Source organism: Mytilus galloprovincialis, chromosome 5 (genome assembly GCF_965363235.1).
Source record: "Mytilus galloprovincialis chromosome 5, xbMytGall1.hap1.1, whole genome shotgun sequence".
Lineage (NCBI taxonomy): Eukaryota > Metazoa > Mollusca > Bivalvia > Mytilida > Mytilidae > Mytilus > Mytilus galloprovincialis.
The window spans coordinates 55,199,697-55,222,807 of record NC_134842.1 but is presented as its reverse complement, the minus strand read 5'-3'; the positions used below and the strand labels follow the sequence as shown (position 1 = coordinate 55,222,807).

At 33.5% G+C, this 23,111-nt stretch overlaps 2 protein-coding genes across 2 annotated transcripts; both read right to left on the bottom strand.

Moving 5' to 3' along the window:
- Window positions 1-9,217: 9,217 nt before the first annotated feature.
- On the bottom strand, window positions 9,218-13,682 carry LOC143076059 (protein unc-93 homolog A-like). Its single transcript, XM_076251689.1, has 3 exons — window positions 12,537-13,682; window positions 11,301-11,571; window positions 9,218-9,533 (listed from the first exon to the last, which is right to left on the bottom strand). The coding sequence occupies exons 1-3, from the start codon at window positions 13,419-13,421 to the stop codon at window positions 9,319-9,321; spliced, it is 1,371 nt and encodes a 456-aa protein (XP_076107804.1). The 5' UTR covers window positions 13,422-13,682; the 3' UTR covers window positions 9,218-9,318.
- A 331-nt stretch (window positions 13,683-14,013) lies between these two features.
- Window positions 14,014-18,821, bottom strand: LOC143076058 (protein unc-93 homolog A-like). Its single transcript, XM_076251687.1, has 3 exons — window positions 17,189-18,821; window positions 16,368-16,638; window positions 14,014-14,669 (listed from the first exon to the last, which is right to left on the bottom strand). The coding sequence occupies exons 1-3, from the start codon at window positions 18,131-18,133 to the stop codon at window positions 14,446-14,448; spliced, it is 1,440 nt and encodes a 479-aa protein (XP_076107802.1). The 5' UTR covers window positions 18,134-18,821; the 3' UTR covers window positions 14,014-14,445.
- Between the last annotated feature and the right edge of the window lie 4,290 nt (window positions 18,822-23,111).

Here is a 23,111-nt window from a genome sequence, read left to right as displayed (position 1 = left end):
AAGCTTTTTATACAGACTGTATACCCGCTTGTTAACCTAATTCAAATGTTGACGCCTCTGACGAAATCTAGGATTGCTATGTATCGCTTTCTCGACATAAATGTTGTCTGAAGGCACAACAAAAAATGCAAACCACATATCGAATCTCAGCAGATAATGATTGCTTTAAACTAAATAAATGGAAGTAGAATTCACAGTAGATTCAGATTTTGACAGAAACTGAACAAAAATAAAATACAATACTTTTTGATTAAAGCAAATTTTATAATTACAAGCCAGATTTACAAGGCTGATATGCTTTCACCAGTTCTTTTTGATTTATTAAGGTTTAAATATTTGTTTACCAAAATTCAAGTGTACGCCCGGGCGTTTTGACGTAAACGTAGCTACGCGCATGGAGGGGAGAGGAAATGCCAATATAGTATTTTAAAGATTACATTTTTTTTGTTTGTGCTTGATAATTTTTTACCCTTAAAAGGGCTTGATTTCTAAACCACTTGTTTCTACCTGTACATGTACTTATTATGGTAAACTGTTTTGTGAATCCTTTTTTTCTCTCTGTTTGAGAAAAGTATGATCAACATCTTTCATTAATTGCCCCAAATAAACCATCTTAGGGAACGACCATTTAACTTCAAAAGGGTGGGGGTAAGGTTTTTTTTCCTAAAAAATATTTCGGCGTTTTGCATTTGCGCCGATCTGCATTTCATTTGCGCCGATTTTTTCTTTCATTTGCGCCGATTTTTTTTTTCATTTGCGCCGATTTTTTTTTACAGGTAAATTACAGGTGAATAGATATTAGAAGAAGTGGTATGAGTGCCAATGAATGAACTCTCAATCCAAGACATGTTCTTTTTCATTTATCATTATAGACCTCCTCAGTTAGCCACTTGTACAAATTTAATGAATTATCAATCATAACTTGTATATAACTGTTGTCCCCTGCTCACTACGGGTAGTGGAAGAAGTCCTACAAGATACATCTCCAGACTTTACATTGACTGTACCCGCTGTCTTTCGGACATCTACCACATGGTTATGCTCGTTCTGTGTTTTGACAATAGAATCCGTGGTGACTCTGGCTGTACACGATTTTATGGTACATTAGTAAAATGTGTTTCAGGACACTTATCATACGATATGTATGGCCCTCGATGATTAGAATTGACTCCTCGACTCGTTTCGGTGTGCAATATGTCTATCATGTTACTATGAAGTTTCAGAACAATATGAATCAAAATTAACATAAATGAACAGCATTTATAACCAGACTTTACCAATAGTATAGTACAGTACATAGTACATGTACAAGTATTAACTTACCTGTAAATCTAATTAGGAGCAAATATAAAATCGGCGCAAATGAAAAAATGAAATCGGCGCAAATGAAAGAATGAATATTTTCAAAATCGGCGCAAATGTCATACGCCCAAATATTTTTATCCCCAATTTGATGAAAAAGATATTCTGAATCCAGATTTACCTTATACCGGATTTGGCTATACTTTTGGGACCTTTTGGATTATAGCTCTTCATCTTTTATATAAGCTTTGAATTTCAAATATTTTGGCCACGAGCATCACTGAAGAGACATGTATTGTCGAAATGCGTATCTGGTGCAGGAAAATTGGTACCGTTAATGTTATTACTAGCACTGGGTCGATGCCTCTCCTGGTGGACTGTTAGTCCCCGAGGGTATCACCAGCCCAGTAGCCAGTACTTCGGTACTGGCATGAAAATACGGATTTTGTGTTATTAAAATTTGCTGTTATAAAATGTTAGAAATTATTATAAATAAGGAATGTATCTCCCTCGCGCAAAGCTCTGATTCCTTTCACGGATTTAGCTATACTTTTTGGACCTTTTGGATTATAGCTCTTCTTCTTTTATATAAGCTATGGATTTCAAATATTTTGGCCACGAGCATCAATGAAGAGACATGTATTGTCGAAATGCCCATCTAGTGCAGGAAAATTGGTACCGTTTATGTTATTATAGTGTTGAATTAAAAAAAAATAAAAGATTTGATAGCGTCGAAAAAATAAAAAAATAAAAATGTTCTGTGCGCGAAAAGGAAATTCTGACTTAGACAACAATCCATACCCCCCCCCCCCTCTTTGACGTTAAATGGTTGCTCCCTTACAAACGTTTTAGATTCCAATGATTCTTTATTGTAATGGCACTAATTGTCCATATATCCTTCTTAGGATGGTTCCAGTAGTGTATAGGGTAAATTTATATTATAGTTTCTGCGGGAAAATGTCTAGAGAGAAAATCGGTTTAAAGTCGGTTCTGAAAAGTTTAGACACATTAGCATTTTATGAAGTAAAGTAAATACATGTGCGACTCTCTGGTCGTCACTTTCTGTCTTTATATTGGTCTTCTATTTAATTGTTTTAGCTGTGTATCAATCCTTATTCTACTGATCATAATTTTTGCTGCTAGTTCTTACATAATAGAAAAAAAGGATATGGGTTATCCATCCAGGACACAACACCAGTACATGCACAGTAAAAAAAAAAAAAAGGAAAGGAACAGCGCTTTTGTTGATTTATGTTGCGCTTTAACACCACTGTCCAAGGTTAGAGGTGGGTTGTGCACCCGTAAACATGGTTAACCCCGAAAATTTCGTCGTGTGTCTGTATCAAAATCACGAGCCTGAATTTCATTGGTTATTGTTTTTTGCTGTGTATTATATTAGCTTTTCGTTTACAATTGTTTTGTACATAAATGATGACATACTGTTGGTTTTCATCCATTCAAAATATTGCTCTGCATATAAGTTGTAATTGGTTGAAAAAATGTAGAATAGAGCAAAGGCCGATATAGTATTGTGGTTTGATTTTTTTTTTTACATTTGTCATGTCGGATCCTTTTATTGCTTTCAATGCATTAGGAGTATTTTTCATTGTTAAATGTCGTAGGGTGACGTATATATGCTAACATCTGGTAGATAGTTACCTCGTAAGGTTTTGTGATGATTGCACATGCTTGAAAGTCTTTGTAAAATTATCCACAATTTATTTTTTAACTTAGAGCTTGAAATATTGTAAAAACATTTATCAATTGCAGAAACCCGAGTGTTGGCCTTCGTGTAAATTTGGTTGCTGTTGGTAACAGAGTTTGTAAACTAGATGATGATAATATTTGTCAAATTATGACTGCAGACATTGTTGGTCTTTCAGAAACGCATATCCCCACCAATGAGATTTTAAACTATGATGGTTATAAATGTTTTGTAAACTGTAGATCATCTGATTCAAATAAAGTTAGAGGTGGTTTAGCTACATTTTTTAAGAAGGAAATATTATCAGGTGTAAAGTTGATGGATAAAACAATGGATGATATAATGTGGTTTAAACTAGACAAGACATTTTTCAGTTTTGATAGAAATGTATTTTTATGTTTTTTATATATTCCTCCTTCAAACTCATCTTACACATTAAGAACAAATTTTGATAAACAAATTTTTGAGAAACTTGAAGCAGATATTGCGAAATATAGTATATTAGGGGATGTAATCCTTATGGGAGATCTAAATGCACATATAAACTGTAAAGAGTTAGATTTCATAACAAATGAAGTAGATGACAGTTTGGACAACTTTCTTCCCACTAATTATGTTGCAGATAGTGTATGCAAATTTAGAAATACTCAAATACACCAAAAAACTAATAACTATGGAAAATTAATACTTGACTTATGCACAGAATCTCAATTAAGAATCCTTAATGGAAGAACTCTTGGTGATTCAAAAGGTAAAATCACTTTCTATAATCATAATGGTGTGTCAATTGATGACTATTGTTTATGTTCATCTGAATTTTTACCAAATATTGTCAATTTTAGTGTAGGACAATTTGAACCAACAATATCTGATCACTGTCCAATTTCAATAACTATACATTCTCAATTAGTAAATAAGTCATGTGATAATTATCTTAAGCCAACTCTAATAGAAGAGTTAAATGGACTACTAAACGAGAAGAAATTTTTAAGTCCAATATGTTGAAAGTGAACTTTGGAACTATTAATTCTGATGTAGATAATTTAACCCAAAAAATAGAGGCGAATAATACATGTAATTCCAATGTAACTCAAAGTGTTAATGATACAGTCTCTAGTATATCATCAATATTATACAATGCTGCTTTTTTAAGTAATACTAATAAGACCCCTGGTAAAACCAAGAGAAGTAAACGAAGAAAAATAAAAAAGCCATATTATGATAATGAATGTGAATCTAAATATAGGTCCCTAAAGAGTCTGACTAGAAAATTATGTACTGAGCCCTGGAATGACAGTCTTAGACACAAAGTATTATATAATAAAAAGGAACTGAATAAACTTATAAGGAAAAAATATAGACAATTTAGACATAAAATGATAAAACAGATTATAGATTCAAATAAGAGCTGTCCAAATGATTTTTGGAATACAATTAAGAAACTAAAAAAGGAGAACTTCAAGGATCCTAGTTCTAACATACAACCTAAAGAATGGTTTAAATATTTTAATAAATTAATGAATACTGATTATGATAAAAATGTTTGTAATAATAAGAAAGAGTATACTACTTTTAAAGATTGTAACACATGTACTAAGATGTTAAACAGTTTTATTACAACTGAGGAGGTGGTTATTGCAGCAAAATCTTTAAAGAATAATAAAGCAAGTGGTTCAGATTGTATTACAAATGAAATGTTACAAATATCTTGTTATATGAATATTGATGTTTATGTAAAATTGTTTAATCTTATACTTAAGTCTGGTACCACCCAACTTTATGGAGAAAAAATTTTATTAAGCCCATTTTCAAGGGTGGGTGTTTTAATGATCCATCTAATTACCGAGGTATAGCCCTTTCAAGTTGTTTAGGAAAATTTTTTCTAAAAGTTTTACATAACAGATTAGAAAAGTATCTTGAAGGAAATGAACTTATTTGTCGTGAGCAAATTGGATTCAGAAAGGGAAGTCGAACAAGTGATCATATTTTAACTCTAAAAACTATAATTGATAAAGCATTTAAATCATCAAAAAAGATATATGCCTGTTTCATTGATTTCAGGAAGGCATTTGATACTATTAACAGAGATGCCCTCTTTTACAAATTGTCTTATTACAACATAGATGGTCCCTTTTTTAGTATAATGAAAGATATGTATAAAGAGGTTTTGTACTCGGTAAAGATCTCGGAAGGTATCACTGATTTTTTTAATTCCTCAGTTGGGGTAAAACAAGGGTGTATTTTAAGCCCTACATTATTTTCTTTATATATTAATGATTTACCATCTATTTTTGACTCAACATGTGAACCACCCAAGTTAAATGATAATGATATATCATGTCTGTTATACGCTGATGATTTAGTCCTTATTTCTGAATCGGCTAATGGCTTACAAAAATGCCTTGACAAGCTTAGTTTATATTGCACTAGTTGGGATTTAACAGTAAATCTTGACAAAACCAAAGTTATGATTTTTAACAAATCAGGTAAAAAACTTACAAAAGACAAGTTTGTTTTTAGTGATAATATTTTGGAACACTGTACAGAATATAAATATTTGGGTATACTGTTTAAACCATCTGGTAGTTTTACAGAAGCAGTGAGACTTCTTTGTAAAAAAGCCTCAAAAGCTATATTTTGTATTAGAAAACTGTTATTTTCTGAAGATATCAATGTATTACCTCACTTAAAGCTTTTTGATGCTTGTGTTAAACCTATACTTCTTTACTGTAGTGAAGTTTGGTCTCTGTATATGATAAAAGATATTACAAATCTAGAGTCAAAATATTGGTCATTGGCTACCATCAAAGTCCAAATTAAATTTGCAAAAACTTTAATTGGAGTAAATAAATCAGCTGTCAATTTAGCAGTACTAGCTGAACTTGGTATGTATCCAGTTTTTATAGAAGCTTTAAAACTGTCAATTGGCTTCTGGTTGCATGTGATCAAATCTGATAACAATTGTTTACTAAAAGATGTATATTGTTCCAACCTGCAATTAACCAATGGATTTGCTAAAAAGATTGAACAGTTACTTGCTACATTAAATTTTTCACATGTTTGGAAAAATCATGATACTATTTCAAAAAGGCGTTTATTATATGCAATTCATACCAAACTTAATGATAGATATCTTAATTATTGGAAAGAAAATATATTTTGTGATAATAAATCAGTACATGGTAATAAGCTGAGAACATATAGACAGCTTAAAGAAAATTATAAATTGGAAAACTATTTATTGTTAAATATAGACAGAAAAGTAATAGGGCATTTTGCTAAAATTCGTATTAGTAACAGTGTTCTTAGAATTGAACAAGGGCGTCACACTAAAACCCCTGTAGAAGAAAGAATTTGTCCTTTGTGCCTCTTAGAAGTTGAAGATGAATTTCATTTCACTTTAAAATGTACAAAACTAAATATAATTAGAGACCAACTGTTTTCCAAAATTAGTGAAATAGTTCCCTCTTTTTTAAATATGACTAATGAAGCAAGATTTAAATTTTTATATACGTGTGTTGAGACTGATATAATTAGAATTATTGTTAAATTTATAAGCGACATGTACATCTCTAGAAATGCTTTATTAAGCACTAAATAACTTTGTCGTACCACCTCCTCATATAATGTTTATGAAATTGCTATGATATATATATGTTTGTATTTTTGTGTATAACAAATTTGTATTGTCTTGGTATCAATCCTGTAATTTTGGATTTTAAACCAATAAAAATTACTTACTTACTTACTTACCAGGGGCGGATTTAGGCGGGGGCGTGGCGGGCGTGCGCCCCCCCTAAAATTTGCAAAGCATGGGTTGTCCCCAGCTCAATAAAGTATCTGAACAGACGACGAAACATAATGTCGTCGCATTGCAATCTGTTTTATCATTCAAAGAAGTATATAAAACAGTAAGTTTAACAGAACCAATGTGATTACTAATATACTGACCTACGGTTTATCTATAAGTTCTTTCATAAATATGGTATACTTCAAAGAAAGGTGTCAAACGCGGTACTGCGTTTGATGACACATATCATAGGCTTTAATTGGCAGTTAAAGTAAAACAATTTATAAATTATAAACAATTTCTTTGATAATCGAAACTCCAAAACATCACTAACTCACTTTCCAACGAAGTAGGTGAAAGTGCCCTACCCGCGGTTGGGTTGGGTATTTCATCATTGCATAGCGAAGAAAACAGTCAAGGTAACTGATTAAATTCTTTCTTAATGAAAGATAGAAATACTGGTTCAAGCGAAAGGTTAGTTTTTATTAATTTGTATCAATATTTAATATATATCTGTATCAATATATGTTTCTCACTTAATTGCAACCTATAAAGTTTGCCGAAGCATGCATAAACGATCAAGGCTCCAACTCGTATTTCCGTATTACATATAGGATCCCATGAAAATAAAGATCTCATTTTGAATTTAGTGGTTTGCTGTAAAAAAATGTACATATAAAGTTTGGCACGACCTCCGAAAACAACAAAAAATAATAATAATAAAAAATTGTGAAAAGATAATGAAAAATCGCTGGCAAAAGTAGACCGTTTTTTTTTTAAATCTAATATTGGTCAGTTGAGCTATTGTTGAGTCAATGAATTGAAACTCGCACATTTCTTGTTAATTATGGTGATTGTAGATTGACAGGGGTGGATTTATGCGGTTTTAGCTTGAAACTTTAATTTCTCGCTTATTTTAACACAAAATATTCGCCACGTTTTGCTTGCCATGCAAGATATCTACATTGCACCCTCTTTAGAAGAATATTCCAATAATTTCGATAAATATACCTCAAAAAAAAATTCGCCTCGCTCCGCTCGGCGACATTTTAACATAGCGCCCCCCCTAATCTGAAATCCTGGATCCGCCCTTGCTTACTTACTATGAATGATACCCTACACAAATAAATCTGGCAACGATTAACTTTTTCTACATGTATACCTGTTTTCAAAACACCTTACAGGACTAAAACAAACCAAGCCAGTGGACCTGTACCGACGAGAATGTTTATAAAAATCCCTTCCCGAAAACGTCACATGTATTAATCGTATTTAGTCTTTTTTATTTTCCCCTTTGGAAATTGACTTTAGGAGCAGACCGTTTTGTCATCAGAACTTCACTGCACCGTGATTGGCGTTGGCATAATAATTAGGAATTCGTCGCATGTTTACATCAACTTCTATACTATCCTATTGACCCGGGGAAAATGAACATTATCATTATTCGAAAACAAGTCATTTGAAGATACCTGTTTCATATTTTTATGAGATTTTGAATTATATCAGTTAATAGATGATTATCTATAATTTAAGCATACACGGTTTATAGGAACGTAACATTTGTAATGGCTCAGGAAAGTGTGTTTAGATCTCATAAACATGTTTAACCCCGCCGCATTTTTGCGCCTGTCTTAAATCAGGAGCCTCTGGCCTTTGTTAGTCTTGTACTATTTTTAATTTTAGTTTCTTGTGTACAATTTGGAGTTTAGTATGGCGTTCATTATCACTGAACTAGTATATATATTTGTTTAGGGGCCAGCCGAAGGACACCTCCGGGTGCGGGAATTTCTCGCTGCATTGAAGACCTGTTGGTGACCTTCTGCTGTTGTCTTCTCTATGGTCGGGTTGTTGTCTCTTTGACACATTCCCCATTTCCATTCTCAATTTTATTATTGATATAGCGTTACTTAGTTGCATCTTTTGCTGTTTCGGTTATTTGTAAATAAAATGCAATATTATTATTCTGTATAACGATACGCATGAGTGATACATTCATTAGTGGGCGCTTTGTAACTCATGAACTGTATAAAATAGACTTACAAGTTGATTATGTATTCGAAAGTTAAAATTATAATATTTATATCTGATGCAAACGCAATTGAATAATAAAGACAGAACAAAACTCTATTTGAATTACTTTTACGTTTGACATTGCGTCATTAAACTATCAATTCAACACATCACTGCCAACTTGATTGAACACTTCACTGTCATTTTTTTTTTACCTACTATCATTGATTTTCCCAGCCTCACTCACGGATACGCTCACATATATAGATGTTCTCAAATATGATTTTCAATCAGATGTAAGGTAAGCCTTTGCTTCACACGCAATAAGGTAATATTTACCAATGAGAATCCCTTAACAGATTTACCTCATAATGACACGAAGCTTCTGACTATTTAGACCAAGTCTCGTGTGATTTTTATCGTTTATTTACAACATTTTTATCGTCACAACAACAAAGCGCGACAGTAAAATGGATGCCATTACACTACAGATTCACAAACTATTATACTCTTATTTCTCCTCTCGTTTCCTCCTTCGAACTCTGAATTCAATAATACATAGAAATATCAAGGAAATGATGACAGTTACTCCAAGAATGTATAATTTCATTTCTTCACAGAGGTAGATGTTATATATGTACGCTACTGCTAGTCCCATAGCTTGGAACATCAGATAATTAGAAAATGCTATTTCTGGATTCTGGTGAAATACTGATCCTAATAATGCTGGAAAATAAACAAACAAAACATTTAATTCAAATAAAGCAGCAATTTGTCATATTCGTCAATAGTTTAATAAATTCTTGATTAAATTTTGAAACGTTGGGATTTTTTTTCATTAAGCTCAAAGCGCATTCGGAATGCGTAACAGGTAATTGTAAGTGTGAAACAACGATAAAAGAATTCCCATAGTTACCGAAAGCTAGGATCAAAGAAATTAGGTATTGAATTATAATGGTGTTTTTACTCTAGTAATATCGGCGGATTACCTGCATGTGAGTGTACAATAAGGTTTATCACTTATAAGATAAACAAATTTAATGAAAGAGATTTCATTAATATATTTATTTTCCTTAAATGACATATTTTATCATTCGGATCCGCATCTCGCTTCCGGCTTATAAACATCACGTGACTTCAGCCTCACAGTTGAACTAGCCGCTCTGGATAAGTGAAAGTTTCAAAGGTTTCAAAAGACAATCGTCAAAAAATCTTCGACATCCGCAACTTATAGATTTCTAATCAGATATGAAACCACCGAAAAGGCCTCGTAATGTTCCCAAAAAGGTTTCACAGCAGCCTGCAGGTCCAGCAAAGAAATTTAGAAAAGGCAATTAATGAGTGTGTATAGACTCACTCACGTGGCAAGATTAAGGGGTCATGATCCGTTCCTGTATTGTACGTCGGATCATATTAGTTTTTTAGTTTCCTGCGTTACCGCAGGAAGTTCTGTTGAGACCATCTCATGTCTACCCTGAGTGGCCGGTTCTGAATTGGTACCAGTTCGAGCCTAGAAATTGTTGAATTGTTAATCTTTACTCCCCTGAAACCAGGGGGTGATGCGAATAAGATCCGACGTATTTGGGGATCATGGCCCTCGTTCTCTTTAGGATTTAACCTGGAGGAACTTGCGCATCCATTGCTACCAATGGTGCACAGATTTGTCAGTTAAATCAATCATGTCGGCATTCTGTTATCATGTCAGATCTCGTCATTCTAAGTGAACTGTGGCCGTTAGTTCCACATAAATTGCTTGTTTGTTATGCTTTGCCTTAAACTTGATTCTTTAATTAACAATATCCTCTACAGTGCAATCTTTTAAAACCTGTTTTGCCAAAGCCTTTCACTTACACTAAGGATACATTATATTAGAGGACAATAAGTTTATTGATGTCAGATTTTGCCTACAACGACCATTCTAAGCACTTCATACTTTATAACATGCGACTGTACTATTTATGCATGTTAATAGCTACAATGTCGACCACCTTATTTTTTTTTTTGTATATTTCAGCAATTAAGTAAGTAAGTATATAAAACTTAAGAGAATTAACTCTTTAAAAATTAGCTGAACGTTTTAATTACATACCATTAGCAGAGACATTATAAGAGACATATAATGTCACTGCTATGTCATGTATGTATCTAATGTCTCTGCTATTAGTAAAGAGGAGTCAAGCTTCTCAATGACCAAAATTAAGGTTGGTCAAACTGCTATATGTCCATGAATTTATTCCTGTAAATTGTGGGGTTTAAATTTCTTGAAATGTTTATATTTTTGTCAACAGGTGAAAGTATAATTATAAATATTTTGTCAAAAGTTTATGAAAATTAAACAAAGAAAGTCGATTTTATTCAAACTGTTGGTTACCCCGTAATCTAATGATTTTTTTCATCTTGCCGTTAACTACAAATTGTTGACGGACAAAACACATTAGCCCGACAATCTAAACAAGTAAACAATGTGTATAGCTATCTCTTTCGTAAACATACCATCGCTCTGAGCTTGCCACACTGCATCTGCTAGTCCCCACACAGCTGGTATAATAAAAAAAAGTTCAAATGGAACCTGGCCACTTAAAGACCATACACGTAGAAAAACCAGGACACCTAAATTAAGGAAAGTGCTGAAAAAGAACAATACTAGTCTTCCGGTATATTTAGCTATTATTCCAACTAGTAGAGATCCCACTGTATCACAAACGCCAAAGCATATCATCGTGTAGCCAATCCATTCAATCCCAAGTTTACAGGCAACGAATGACTGAAAAAAATCAGGTCTAAATTATATGCATAATTATTTATAAAGCACAGTATAAGCAGATATAGAAGATATTGAAGTAAAATGGATATGTCTGCAATCGACCTGTTTGCATTCATTTACAAATGAACAGTTGTTGAAGTTTAAGGCCGTACATCGACCAAAAGTTGTTAATTTCTGTGTCATTTCATCTCTTGTTGAGAGTTGTTGGCAATCATACCACATCTTCTTTTTTATAGATACACTTAAGCGATTAATTGAATGATATTTTAGTCTTAGATATATGAGATTTTATTAGTTCATTGGCTTTGAACTAGCTGTCAGTCAGTAGCTGTGAGTACTCTCGGTACTGTACTTCGTCCTTTTTTGTTATGAGGGATCATGTATAAATTCTCTGACAACGTCCGGTCTGTGTTTTTGTTAGATGTTTTTCTGCATTGTATCGATCTGATGAGTTAAGCCCTTTTCAACATATTGTTAAGTTATTTTTTAATGTTGTACTGTTAAACCAACTGTCCCAGTTTAAGGGAAGGGTTTGAGCCTTCAAACACGTCAACCCCGCCACATTCTATATGTGCCTGTCCCAAGCCAGGAGCTTGTAATTGAGTGATTGGCGTTGGTTCGTGTCTGTCATATTTGTGTTGAAATCGTAAATTTTTTTGTTATAAATTAGGCCATCAGTTTTTCTCAATTCAATTGTTTCATATTTTCCATGACAGGGCCTTTTATAGCCGACTATAATTATAAGGTATGGACTTTTCTCATTGGTGAAGGTAATTCACATATAATTGCCTCCATCAACTTTTTTTGAACTTTGGAGGATAGTTGTCTCGTGGGCATTCATACCACATCTCCTTATTAAAAAAAAAATATTTCCGCAACTTTGGAAATTTCTGTCTATTTTTTTAAATTAAAATACATGTTACCCCTTGGTGGTACCAATTTTTTGTTACTCAGTATATACCTACTGTTGTAAACTGAGCAAACATCATAACCTGCTCCATGCCGGTATAAAGGGCGAACGGAATTATCATGGCCATATTTAGATCGGTAAAAAGTAGTTTCAAATTAGCAGCCAATCGTTCCTTTAAAGTAGAATACTTGTCACTCATGGATGATTTGATTGGTTTAAGAACAAACACCGTGAGGAGTAAACCAATGAATGTGATCCCTAAATATATACTTATTAGAGTAATTTCTAAATGTAGGTCCGGTCTAACGACAGCTTCAGAAGTCTCATTTCCGTTACTAATCGTCTGCTCAGAGGGGCAATACTGAGCACCACAAAAAGTGTTGTTAGTCTGTTCCGTCGATGCACCGCCTAGCTGGAACACTGCTGACGAAATAAGATTGCCCCAAACTTGTGTGCTTTGAAAAGCCATGAAAAATATTCCGAACAATCTACTGAGTATTGCTTCTAACGATTCTCCGGTTATTTTGTGATAGTCTAGGGCAATCATTGTCACATAGCATGATTGGGCCGTCCACAATAGTCCTGAAGATAAACCAACAATGGCACCGCCTGTTATTAAAATATACGGTTTTGGATAGTAGTTAGCGGCTACAAAAATACACTGACAAATACATGCAACAATAAGAGCTCCTTTAGATCCAATATAACTTATAACTGTCGGAGCTACGAGACAGGAAATAACTCCGCCGGAAGTCACTGCTGCCAACGAATAAAGTCCAGTTTCAGCATTTACTGCCGCCTCTAAGTTTTGCAATCCAGAATATGCCGTGAAAACGAACAGCCATATAAAGCATATTGTCACAAAATTGAATAAGAGCTTCCTTTTTTGTTCCCTTACGTCTTCTTTGTGTGAATTTTGTTTTTCGGTGACAACTTCCATTATTAACTTTGATGGTTATAAGAGTCACAGTATCTAAAAGTACTTTTTACAAAATGCACTTTTTTCGGACTGCACTTTCTGTTATCAATAGTTTTGTAAATCAATATTGAATTAAATTTTACATTTGTTGTACGTATTCATTACATCGTAGATGTGTAAACTAATGTCCGGCCAGCTCCAGGACGCCTTTAAGATTACTGAAATCTTGTTAACTTTATAAAATTACCGGATAATTATGATATTGACATTATGTACTGGACATGCCTTTTGCGTTCTTATTCACGTCTTATAATTAATACACCTTATAAATTATTTCTGTCATTTTTTTACTTTTTAAAAAGAATATCCCTATTTTGAAACGTACGTAATTCAAATACAAATTCAATTTCAAAATGAGAATTTCCATGTATCAATGTTTTATAATGGTCAAACATGCTAATTAAGTAAATATCAATTCAAATGTTATCATGTTGTTCAAGGTGAAATACCAACGAATACTAGCAGAATGACCGACAAACCTTTTTGATCCTCAAAGGTCAACAGAAAACCTCTACCTGTACGTACATTATACAAGTTAACAAAAGGAACGATGTACAAATTAATAAAATTTTATATAGCTAAATGTTTTTATTGCAACAAGGATAAACAAAAAAATGACATTGACAATTTTAGAATGAGAAAAATATCTACGAAGGCATTCACATTGTTAATCAAACAATGTTTATCTTAATGATAACATTTTTAAAAGCTTCTTGTAGTTTTGATGTTATATTTAAAGTTTCACATGACTTGAAGTTTATTTCTATAACAATTTTTCAAATGAATAAAATTGCGTATAAAACATTTTATTTCCAAAAGATGTAGGAAATGATAATAATTAAAAACTAAATCACTGATTTTAAAGTTTACCTTTTTGGTCATTTGCGTTGGTTGTATTTGAACCCACAACTCATTTTAGTTATATAAGTATTTACATGAATAGATGAATTATAAATGCATTTTATAGCATGAATTGAAAAACGAGTTAAATTAATCTTTCATCTGGTTTATTCTTCAAGCGGATCCTGATTTCTACAATAGCCACAAATACCATGGATACAACTAACGTCCCTGCTGCTATATAAAGTTTGATGTATTCACATAGATGTACATTATAAAGATAACCCACAGTGAACCCCAGAGCCTGGAACAGTCTCAGGTTGGCAAACGCTGGTTCCTGGTCTTCTGTAAAGGCAGAGCCTACCAAGGCTGAAATAAACCAGATGATATCATAGTCAAACCGAAATTATATTACATGAACGCCTTTTGTATTTTATATTCTATATTTTTAACACCCTTTCCTTTGTCTCTGTTATGTATAATTGGCTTTACAATAGATTACCTTAGCTGTATTTGGCAAAAATTTTAGGAGTTTTTGGTCCTCAATGCTCTTCAACTTTGTACTCTATTTGGCCTTTTAAACATTTTTTTATTCGAGCGTCACGGATGAGTCTTTTTTAGACGAAACGCGCGTCTGGCGTAAATATAAAATTTTGATCCTGATCATGACAGTTCGTAACGGTTTACCAAGTTTTCTGTATAACCCACATATAAGTATTTTACTCAATTTTAATTTGATTTGAAAAATGTCATTTTATACAAATGTAAAGCTTTTAGCTCTTTATGTATAATTCATGGGTGTTTGCATAGACTATCTGGATTTTATAACATATATGTGTCACTTGATGGTTACAAATTAGATAAAATAATTATATATGACTTGGCACAGATTACATTTTGAAATTAATAATGAAGCAAAATGCTGGACTTACGACGCGTAAAAAAGTATCACAACAACAAAAAATATTTGGATTTGATAGTATATTGACGAGACAGTGACTTACGTTTTAGGTTGGGATTTCATAATTTTGAAATTCAAATGTTACTTTTACATGTTCATATAAAAAGTTACTCCATATTCAGACAAGTTACTGGATAAAATCATATGCGTATAATGTTGTGAACACTTAATATAATGTTGTGAGCACTTAATATAATGTTGTGAGCACTGCATAAAATGGTGTGAGCACTGCATATAATGCTGTGAGCACTGCATATAATGTTGTGAGCACTGCATATAATGTTGTAGGCACTTAATATAATGTTGTGAGCACTTAATATAATGTGAGCACTGCATATAATGTTGTGAGCACTGCATATAATGATGTGAGCACTGCGTATAATGATGTGAGCACTGCATATAATGTTGTGAGCACTTAATATAATGTTGTGAGCACTTAATATAATGTTGTGAGCACTTTATATAATGTTGTGAGCACTGCATATAATGGTGTGAGCACTGCATATAATGTTGTGAGCACTGAATATAATGCTGATCATTAACATAGGGCAGTCATGGCGTTCCATAAAATCATATTCAGAGAAGTCACGGAAGGTTGCATATTCATAACGTTACTAAGCTTAGATCTGAGATATGCTATTTGATCAACAGAGTCCTTTTTTATACTGCCGATATTAAATTTGAAGTTTATATAGTACGATAGCGGTGTTTTCATGAATGTTATGTGTGTTATGTCATCAACAACTGTATTTTATTAAGGAAACTACTTTTACATGTTTCAATTTTTCATTAAAGAGTCGAACACCTTCCTCTTCTAACTTAAGCACAAATACATCGAAGTAACATGTATGGGGTTTTAAATGAGGGACCTTTTAGGTCTAAATTCGTCTTTTTTCCGTACAATTTGTCATTTTAACTATCTTGAACATTATGCTCTATCCTTTATGATTTATTACTCAATTTTTCTCTGTTTTTATCCATTCTCTATTTTTTATGTACTTGAATCTGCACTTTATATCATCATTCTCATTTCTGTAACCCCGCTTCAGACCCTCGTGTGTATATATATATATATATATATGAAAGATATGTAATATTAAACATACCTCCACTTTGAGTTTGCCAGATACCATCCGCTAATCCCCATACACCCGGTATAACGAAGAATAGATAAAGAGGGACTTCTTCTTTAAAGGACCAAAATCTCATAATACCAAGAACTCCAAGGTTCAAAATCGTAGCAATGATAAACAATGGCGGCCGTCCAGTAAATTTCCCGATGAATCCTACTAATAGTGAGCCAACAGTATCACAGACTCCAAAGCAGATCATAGTATAACCAATCCATTCTATACCAAGCTTACAGGCAACGAATGACTGAAATTATAAATATGAAAAATCTAGCGTATTGACAATAATGGGTTATCATTTTATAAACTAAATAAAATAGAGGGTCGTAAAACATCAAAGGGATATTCAAACTCATAAGTTGAAAATGAAGTCGTTTGGATTCTCGTTTGGATTGTTTTACATTTGTCATTTCGTGGCCTTTTATAGCTGACTATGCGGTATGTGGGGCTTGGCTCACTGTTCTTCGTTTCAAAACTACAACGAGGACTTCATCAAGAAGCAAATTTTAAGTTCACAACTTGCTACACATCCAAAACGGCACCAGAAACTACTTGAGCTTAATTTCGGGAACGCTTCATAATTATGCACATTTAGGAACGCAAGTGTGAGATTATCTATTGTTACGACGCAACTAGTACTACAGACTAACAGACAACCATGTACATTGGTAACCACCAGAGACTACTTAGTAGATTATGTATTTGTTAAGCAGACTGTAATTTGTTTTAATAATCAATTGAAAATAATCTACCGAACTCCTTCTTAACTTCTGAAAATCGATACTTTTATAGCTTACATTTGTAAATTCTGCATACATTACAACTTGTTCCATGCCAGTATACAAACTGAATGGTACCAGCATAGACATGTTCAGATTGGTAAACAGTAGACGGACGGTAGAAAGGAGGCGGACTTTAAGTGTCACTCCACTGTCGCTCATTGAAGATTTAACTGGTTTTAAGAAGGCTATAGTTATGAGAAGCCCGACAGCAGTAGAACCTAAGTATATCCCAGTCAGAATGTTTATGAGTCGAGGTTCTGGCAAACTTGACGGCCCGCCAGTGCCATTTCCGTGTTTGCCTCCTCGCAACACTGCAACATCTGATGGACAGAAATCTGCTCCACAGAATGTGAAATTAGATTCGTGTTTTGTAATTTGGGATGTTTGTTGTAAAACAAGAGAAGATATTAAATTACCCCACACTTGAGTGCTTTGAAAGAACATACAAAATATTCCAAACATAGTACTTAGGGTCTTCTCCATGGGTTCCCCTATTATTTCATGATACTCCATGGCTATTGTCGTAGTTATAGATCCTTGTGCGGTCCACATTAATCCCGTAGATAGACCTTCCACTCCGCCAGCAATCACAAGCAAATATTTAAAGCCACTTCCTATGAAACCAAAGAAATTAGCGGCTACAAAAAATGAAAGACATATCCAGGATACTATAAGAGCTCCTTTGGATCCAATGTAACTTATAGCTGTTGGTGCTAAGAGACATGCGATGACACCGCCACCTGTCAAAGCCGCTAAGGTATATAATCCTACATCCTGGTACAGCGCGGTTTCTAGATTTTGCAAACCAGAATATGCTGTAAATGTGAATAGCCAGATGACACACAGAGCCCCGAAGTTCATTTGCAATTTTCTTTTTCTTCCTTTAACGTCTCCTTCATCCATGTCAACCAATCCGGTTTCGTCTTCAAGAGGAGACATGCGACGCATTTTGGTATCCATGATTTGTATCGTATTATAAGTATGCTAATAAAAACTTGCGGTAATCAAACAGAATACAAATCCAGGAATACAACTAATGAAAACAAAATTTCAGAATAAGAAATGCATGTCAATCTGACGGTAAGGGAATGCCAGAGATATCGTGGCAATAATGTTAAAAAATCTACGGCAACACAACATCAAAAGAAATGGAACATCACAGAATACGAAAAATGACAGGAAAATTGAAAACACATTGGCACAAATCACGAAAAACGATAAGAAAGAAGACGGCAATACTAAGTCAGAAAGATAGCATCACTATATAGGTCCTGAAATCACTGTCAAATTCACGGTACTATCATAAACTCCGAAAATTGGATAGTATCGGTAAAATATACGGCAAACAATTGTAAGTTGAAATTTTCGGTGTCACCTTGTTTTAAAAATTCACATTATAGCTGAGCTTACTTCGGTTAATTTTCCCGGTACACATCAGCAGACGTTACCATAAGTCGTGTAAGTAAAAACGATGTCGTAAGGTCAGATGCTAAGATAAAATATGAATATCCAAATGTGTAGAGTTCAACTTTAGCACTGTCATCGTGTTTACTTAGGTCACATTTTTAGCTACTCGTAATCCATATTAGAAGTGCATGACTTTCACACGTTGTGTATTAGATAAGTACCTAAATTAATAATTTTGATATCACTATAATACAACCCCTTATCAATAATGATAATCAGCGAGTTATCTGACCGTTGTACACCATTATCTACCCTATATTTATGCAGTGTAAATACTTATTTAAATGTGATATGAAAAAATGTAAACACCATATATTGCATTCGAAAACAAATTATTCTCCGCCTGAGTTTCTTGAATAAGAACCAATCAAAATTTAAAAAAAAAGGGAATTTTGATATTTTAGAACTTTTATCAAAAATCCAAAATAAAATGGAAATTTTTTTGAAATTTTGAATTGCTTAGTGTTACACGGACCCAAACAGTCATATCATGCAAAAGGATACATTTTACAGTGCTTGATAAAGTTTTAAAAGCGTTATGAAAGTTATAAAAGTTCATGTTCAAAATGATTGAATTAAATGAAAAAAAAGGTAAAACGATGTAATTGAAGTGCGTCAGAAAAACGTGCACTTTAGAATGGACAAACCAAAAATATTGGTTTATAATATACTCAAGGAGCTTTACGATGAAAAGAAATGGACTGAAAAAGAAAAGCGTAATCCATCTAAGGTCAACTTTGACTGAGCTGAAACCTCATGAGAGTTTCTAAATTTCTAAAGTGTACCAAAAAAATGTATATTACTCTTCTCGTATTTTAACTTGATTCAGTAAGTCGGGAACACAAGACATAAGTAATAAAAAATCTGGGGCAGATCCAGGATTTTTGACAATGGGCGTAATGCCCGATAATTGAATATTTTTTTTGGACGATTTGACACTCAATTTGTGTAAACATATCGTGGAACACATGAATTTTTAACTAACAGCCTCTACGCCCGACCCCTGCCTGGGTTTGCCGCCACTGAACATGATGCAAAAGTTCCTTAATATGCTTAAAAGGATGACAAAATAATGGAAACATGCATTATCGCCTAAACTTCCTCCTCACGCAGCTGTTAAGATCTGTCCTGTAAGCGGAGCATTGAGTTGTCCTGTGGTCTAATACAAAGTATTTTTTTCTGTTTTAAAGGGTACCTTATTTTTCAACTGTCAATTCATATCTCGCGTTGAGCAAATTAACAAAAACATATCTTTCACGGGTGCCGCATGTGGAGCAGGATCTGCTTACCCTTCCGGAGCACCTGAGATCACCCCTAGTTTTTTGGTGGGGTTCGTGTTGTTTATTCTTTAGTTTTCTATGTTGTGTCGTGTGTGCTGTTGTTTGTTTGTCTTTTTTTCATTTTTAGCCATGGCGTTGTCAGTTTGTTTTAGATTTATGAGTTTGACTGTCCCTTTGGTACCTTTCGTCCCTCTTTCATTGTTTTATTTATTAGTCCAGAAGGAATTACGGAAGCTTCTGTCCACGAACAACCAATTACCGGTATATACAATTTGTACCATTTTTTTTCTATATTGCAAACTAAACTCAACTTTAAGAGATTGCTTATTTTTAAAGATTAATAATATAAATCCTGATTTTACAAATTATCAACCACTTTTAAAGCTAAAACAACTTTTAAATCCTAAATCTGAGCTTTTGACAGAAATTGGTGACTTTATAAAGCAATCTTTAGAATTGCGAAAATGAGGTCCATGTCCATGCATCAAAGGTTACATTAATTACCATTTATAACTATGTTTTTTTATGTTTATATTTGTAATTCTTCACTGTCTGTAGTAAATGTTGTATTTGTGTTTGCTTGACCCATATGTGTGTATTTTGCAAATAAATTATTATTATTATTATTATTATATATATATATATTGAGTTACTTAGTTATTGTCTTTATTTGTATTTGTTGTTGTTATATGTCACAAACTGGAAAAAAAATTGAATTGATAATAAAGATAGCTATAAACAAAACAATAATATGTGGTATGATTGCAAATGGTACCACTATAAATACTAAGGCATACAACTTCAGGTCACCACAGGTCAACAATGAGCGTAACCCACACTGTAAAGTACAGGCGCGGATCCAGCCATTTCGAAAAAGGGGGTTAAAAACCCCAGAGTCATCATGAAGAATACAAATATGAAGAAGAGTATAAAACGGTCTGACTTATGCTTGTACCATTATTACAGTGTGGGAACGGAACTGAGCTGTTTTTTTTTTTTTTAATATTTTTTGATTGTTTGGTAATTCGACATCCCAATGATTTCGATCGTTATTAAATCATGAAGCAGAAACATTATATAGTAACATTTAAGTTCATCAAACTTTCCAACTTTATTTAAATCTATACTTTCTATTCCAACAGTTCTGTGATTCCCTCGAATGCAGAGGCAATGTCGAAGATTCGAAACCAGGATGTGTAAACTGAAAGACTTTTAAATTTGATATTGGTTGCGTCTTCACTCAGCCTTTGAGAAGATATGTCTGTCTGTTATCACTAGTACACCTGACACTAGCGCGGTAAGAAACTGACTGCAGGTGTCACAGTGGCGGATCCAGAAGGGGGGGGGGGGGGGAGGTCCGGGGGTTGGAACCCCCCTTTTTTGGCCGATCAATGCATTTGAATGGGAGCATATAGTTGGAACCCCCCCCTTTTAAAATGGCTGGATCCGCCACTGTGTCTGATTAAAAAAAAACAAGAAGAGTTCATAATTATGACATTGACATGTTCCCGTCCTCAACAAATGCAATGCGAATTCATTATTTGCTCACTCAATATTATTTTGAAGTTCTAAAAAATCATAAATTTGCCACCAAACATGAAGCTGGTTAACTGTTGAAGATAACCTTTTATTACTTGACAAAAGTACAGTAGTGTCGAAATAATGACTTGCACCAAATGTCTGTGCAAATTATCATGTATAATTGGTACTAGATTACAACATGTTCAAAACATTATGTTATTATATAGTTATGTATAAATATCAAGTGGTTTGAAAACTTTTTGTACTGAATTGATCAACAATCTCAAAATTACTCTATTAATCAGTAAATATTTTTGTCCATATGTTTTGCTCATTTTAGTTTATATATATTACTGTACGTGTAGGTCCAGAGCACTGCCATACTGTATAGAGACCAGTTCATTTGTTGAAGATTGTATGCTGCCCTCTTAAATGTTTTTGGTTTGTTAGTATTGTCTTTTGAGTTGGTGTCTAATTGGTGTGTTTCTAACATCTTCTACAAGAATCACATAAATAAATATCGAATAATTGTGCAATGTTCTGAAACTTAAAGCTTCCCCTTCCTGCATGCACATCACCCCAAATTTTTGCTGGGGTTTGTTGCTATTCCTTAGATTTCTAAGTAGTATTTTATTTTGAATGTCCACGTCCACTTGTTTTTTTTTTTGCACTTACAATGCCTATATGATATTACAGTATTAGCGAAATTATCTGTGACAAGTATCAGTATTCATAATGTTTGAAAAGTAAACAAACTAGATGAACAAATCACGATCTTTTTTCTTTCTATGGCAAATACTCCTTAAGGTTCTTGTAGATCATTCTTGAACCTTTTTTGACTGTTTACAGTTTATCGACTTTAATTTCAATAATATTCAAGATACTACCCAAAAACTGAAAAATGTCCATAAAATAACTAATTAAGTGGCAGCCAATGTCAGATTTGCTCTAAATGCTTTAGTGGTTAGTTTTTGAGATATTATCCAAAAAATGCATTTGACCCCTCATGATGTTTTATTTTCAGCCATGGTGGCCATGTTTGTCGATGGATCAAAACTTCGGATACAATTAATAAACTAGATACCCTTAGGAACATTCAGTTACAGTATGAAGGTATTAGTTTCAGAGGAGAAGATTCTTGAAATAGTTAACAACGACGACAGACGTCGGACGGACACCAACTAATGGCACATAAGGCCCATGTGAGCTACAGAGAGAGGCAAAAGATATCAAAGGGCCATACAAACTCAAAAGTCGAAAATAAACTGACAACACCATGGAAAAAGAAAGAAAAAAACCAAAAGATAAAAAAAAAAACAAACAAAAAAACAAACAAAAAAAAAAACATAGAAAATTAAAGAATGAGCAACGCGAACCCCACCAAAAACCGGGGTGATCTCAGGTGCTCCAGAAGGGTAAGCAGATCTTACTTACCTTGTAACACCCTTTGTGTTGCTTATGTTACTAGTACAAACCGGAAAAATAATAATTCGGTAGCTCACATTCGAAAAAGAGGAGACGAGATTGAAGTTAGGACAAATTGAACATATCCTTCGTCATCTGTATAACAGATATTTCATATATTAAACGGTCGGTATTGAACTGAGGACAGGGGACTCTTAAAATATTTACTTTTATTGTGTATATTAATGATCTTGTTGTTATTTTTT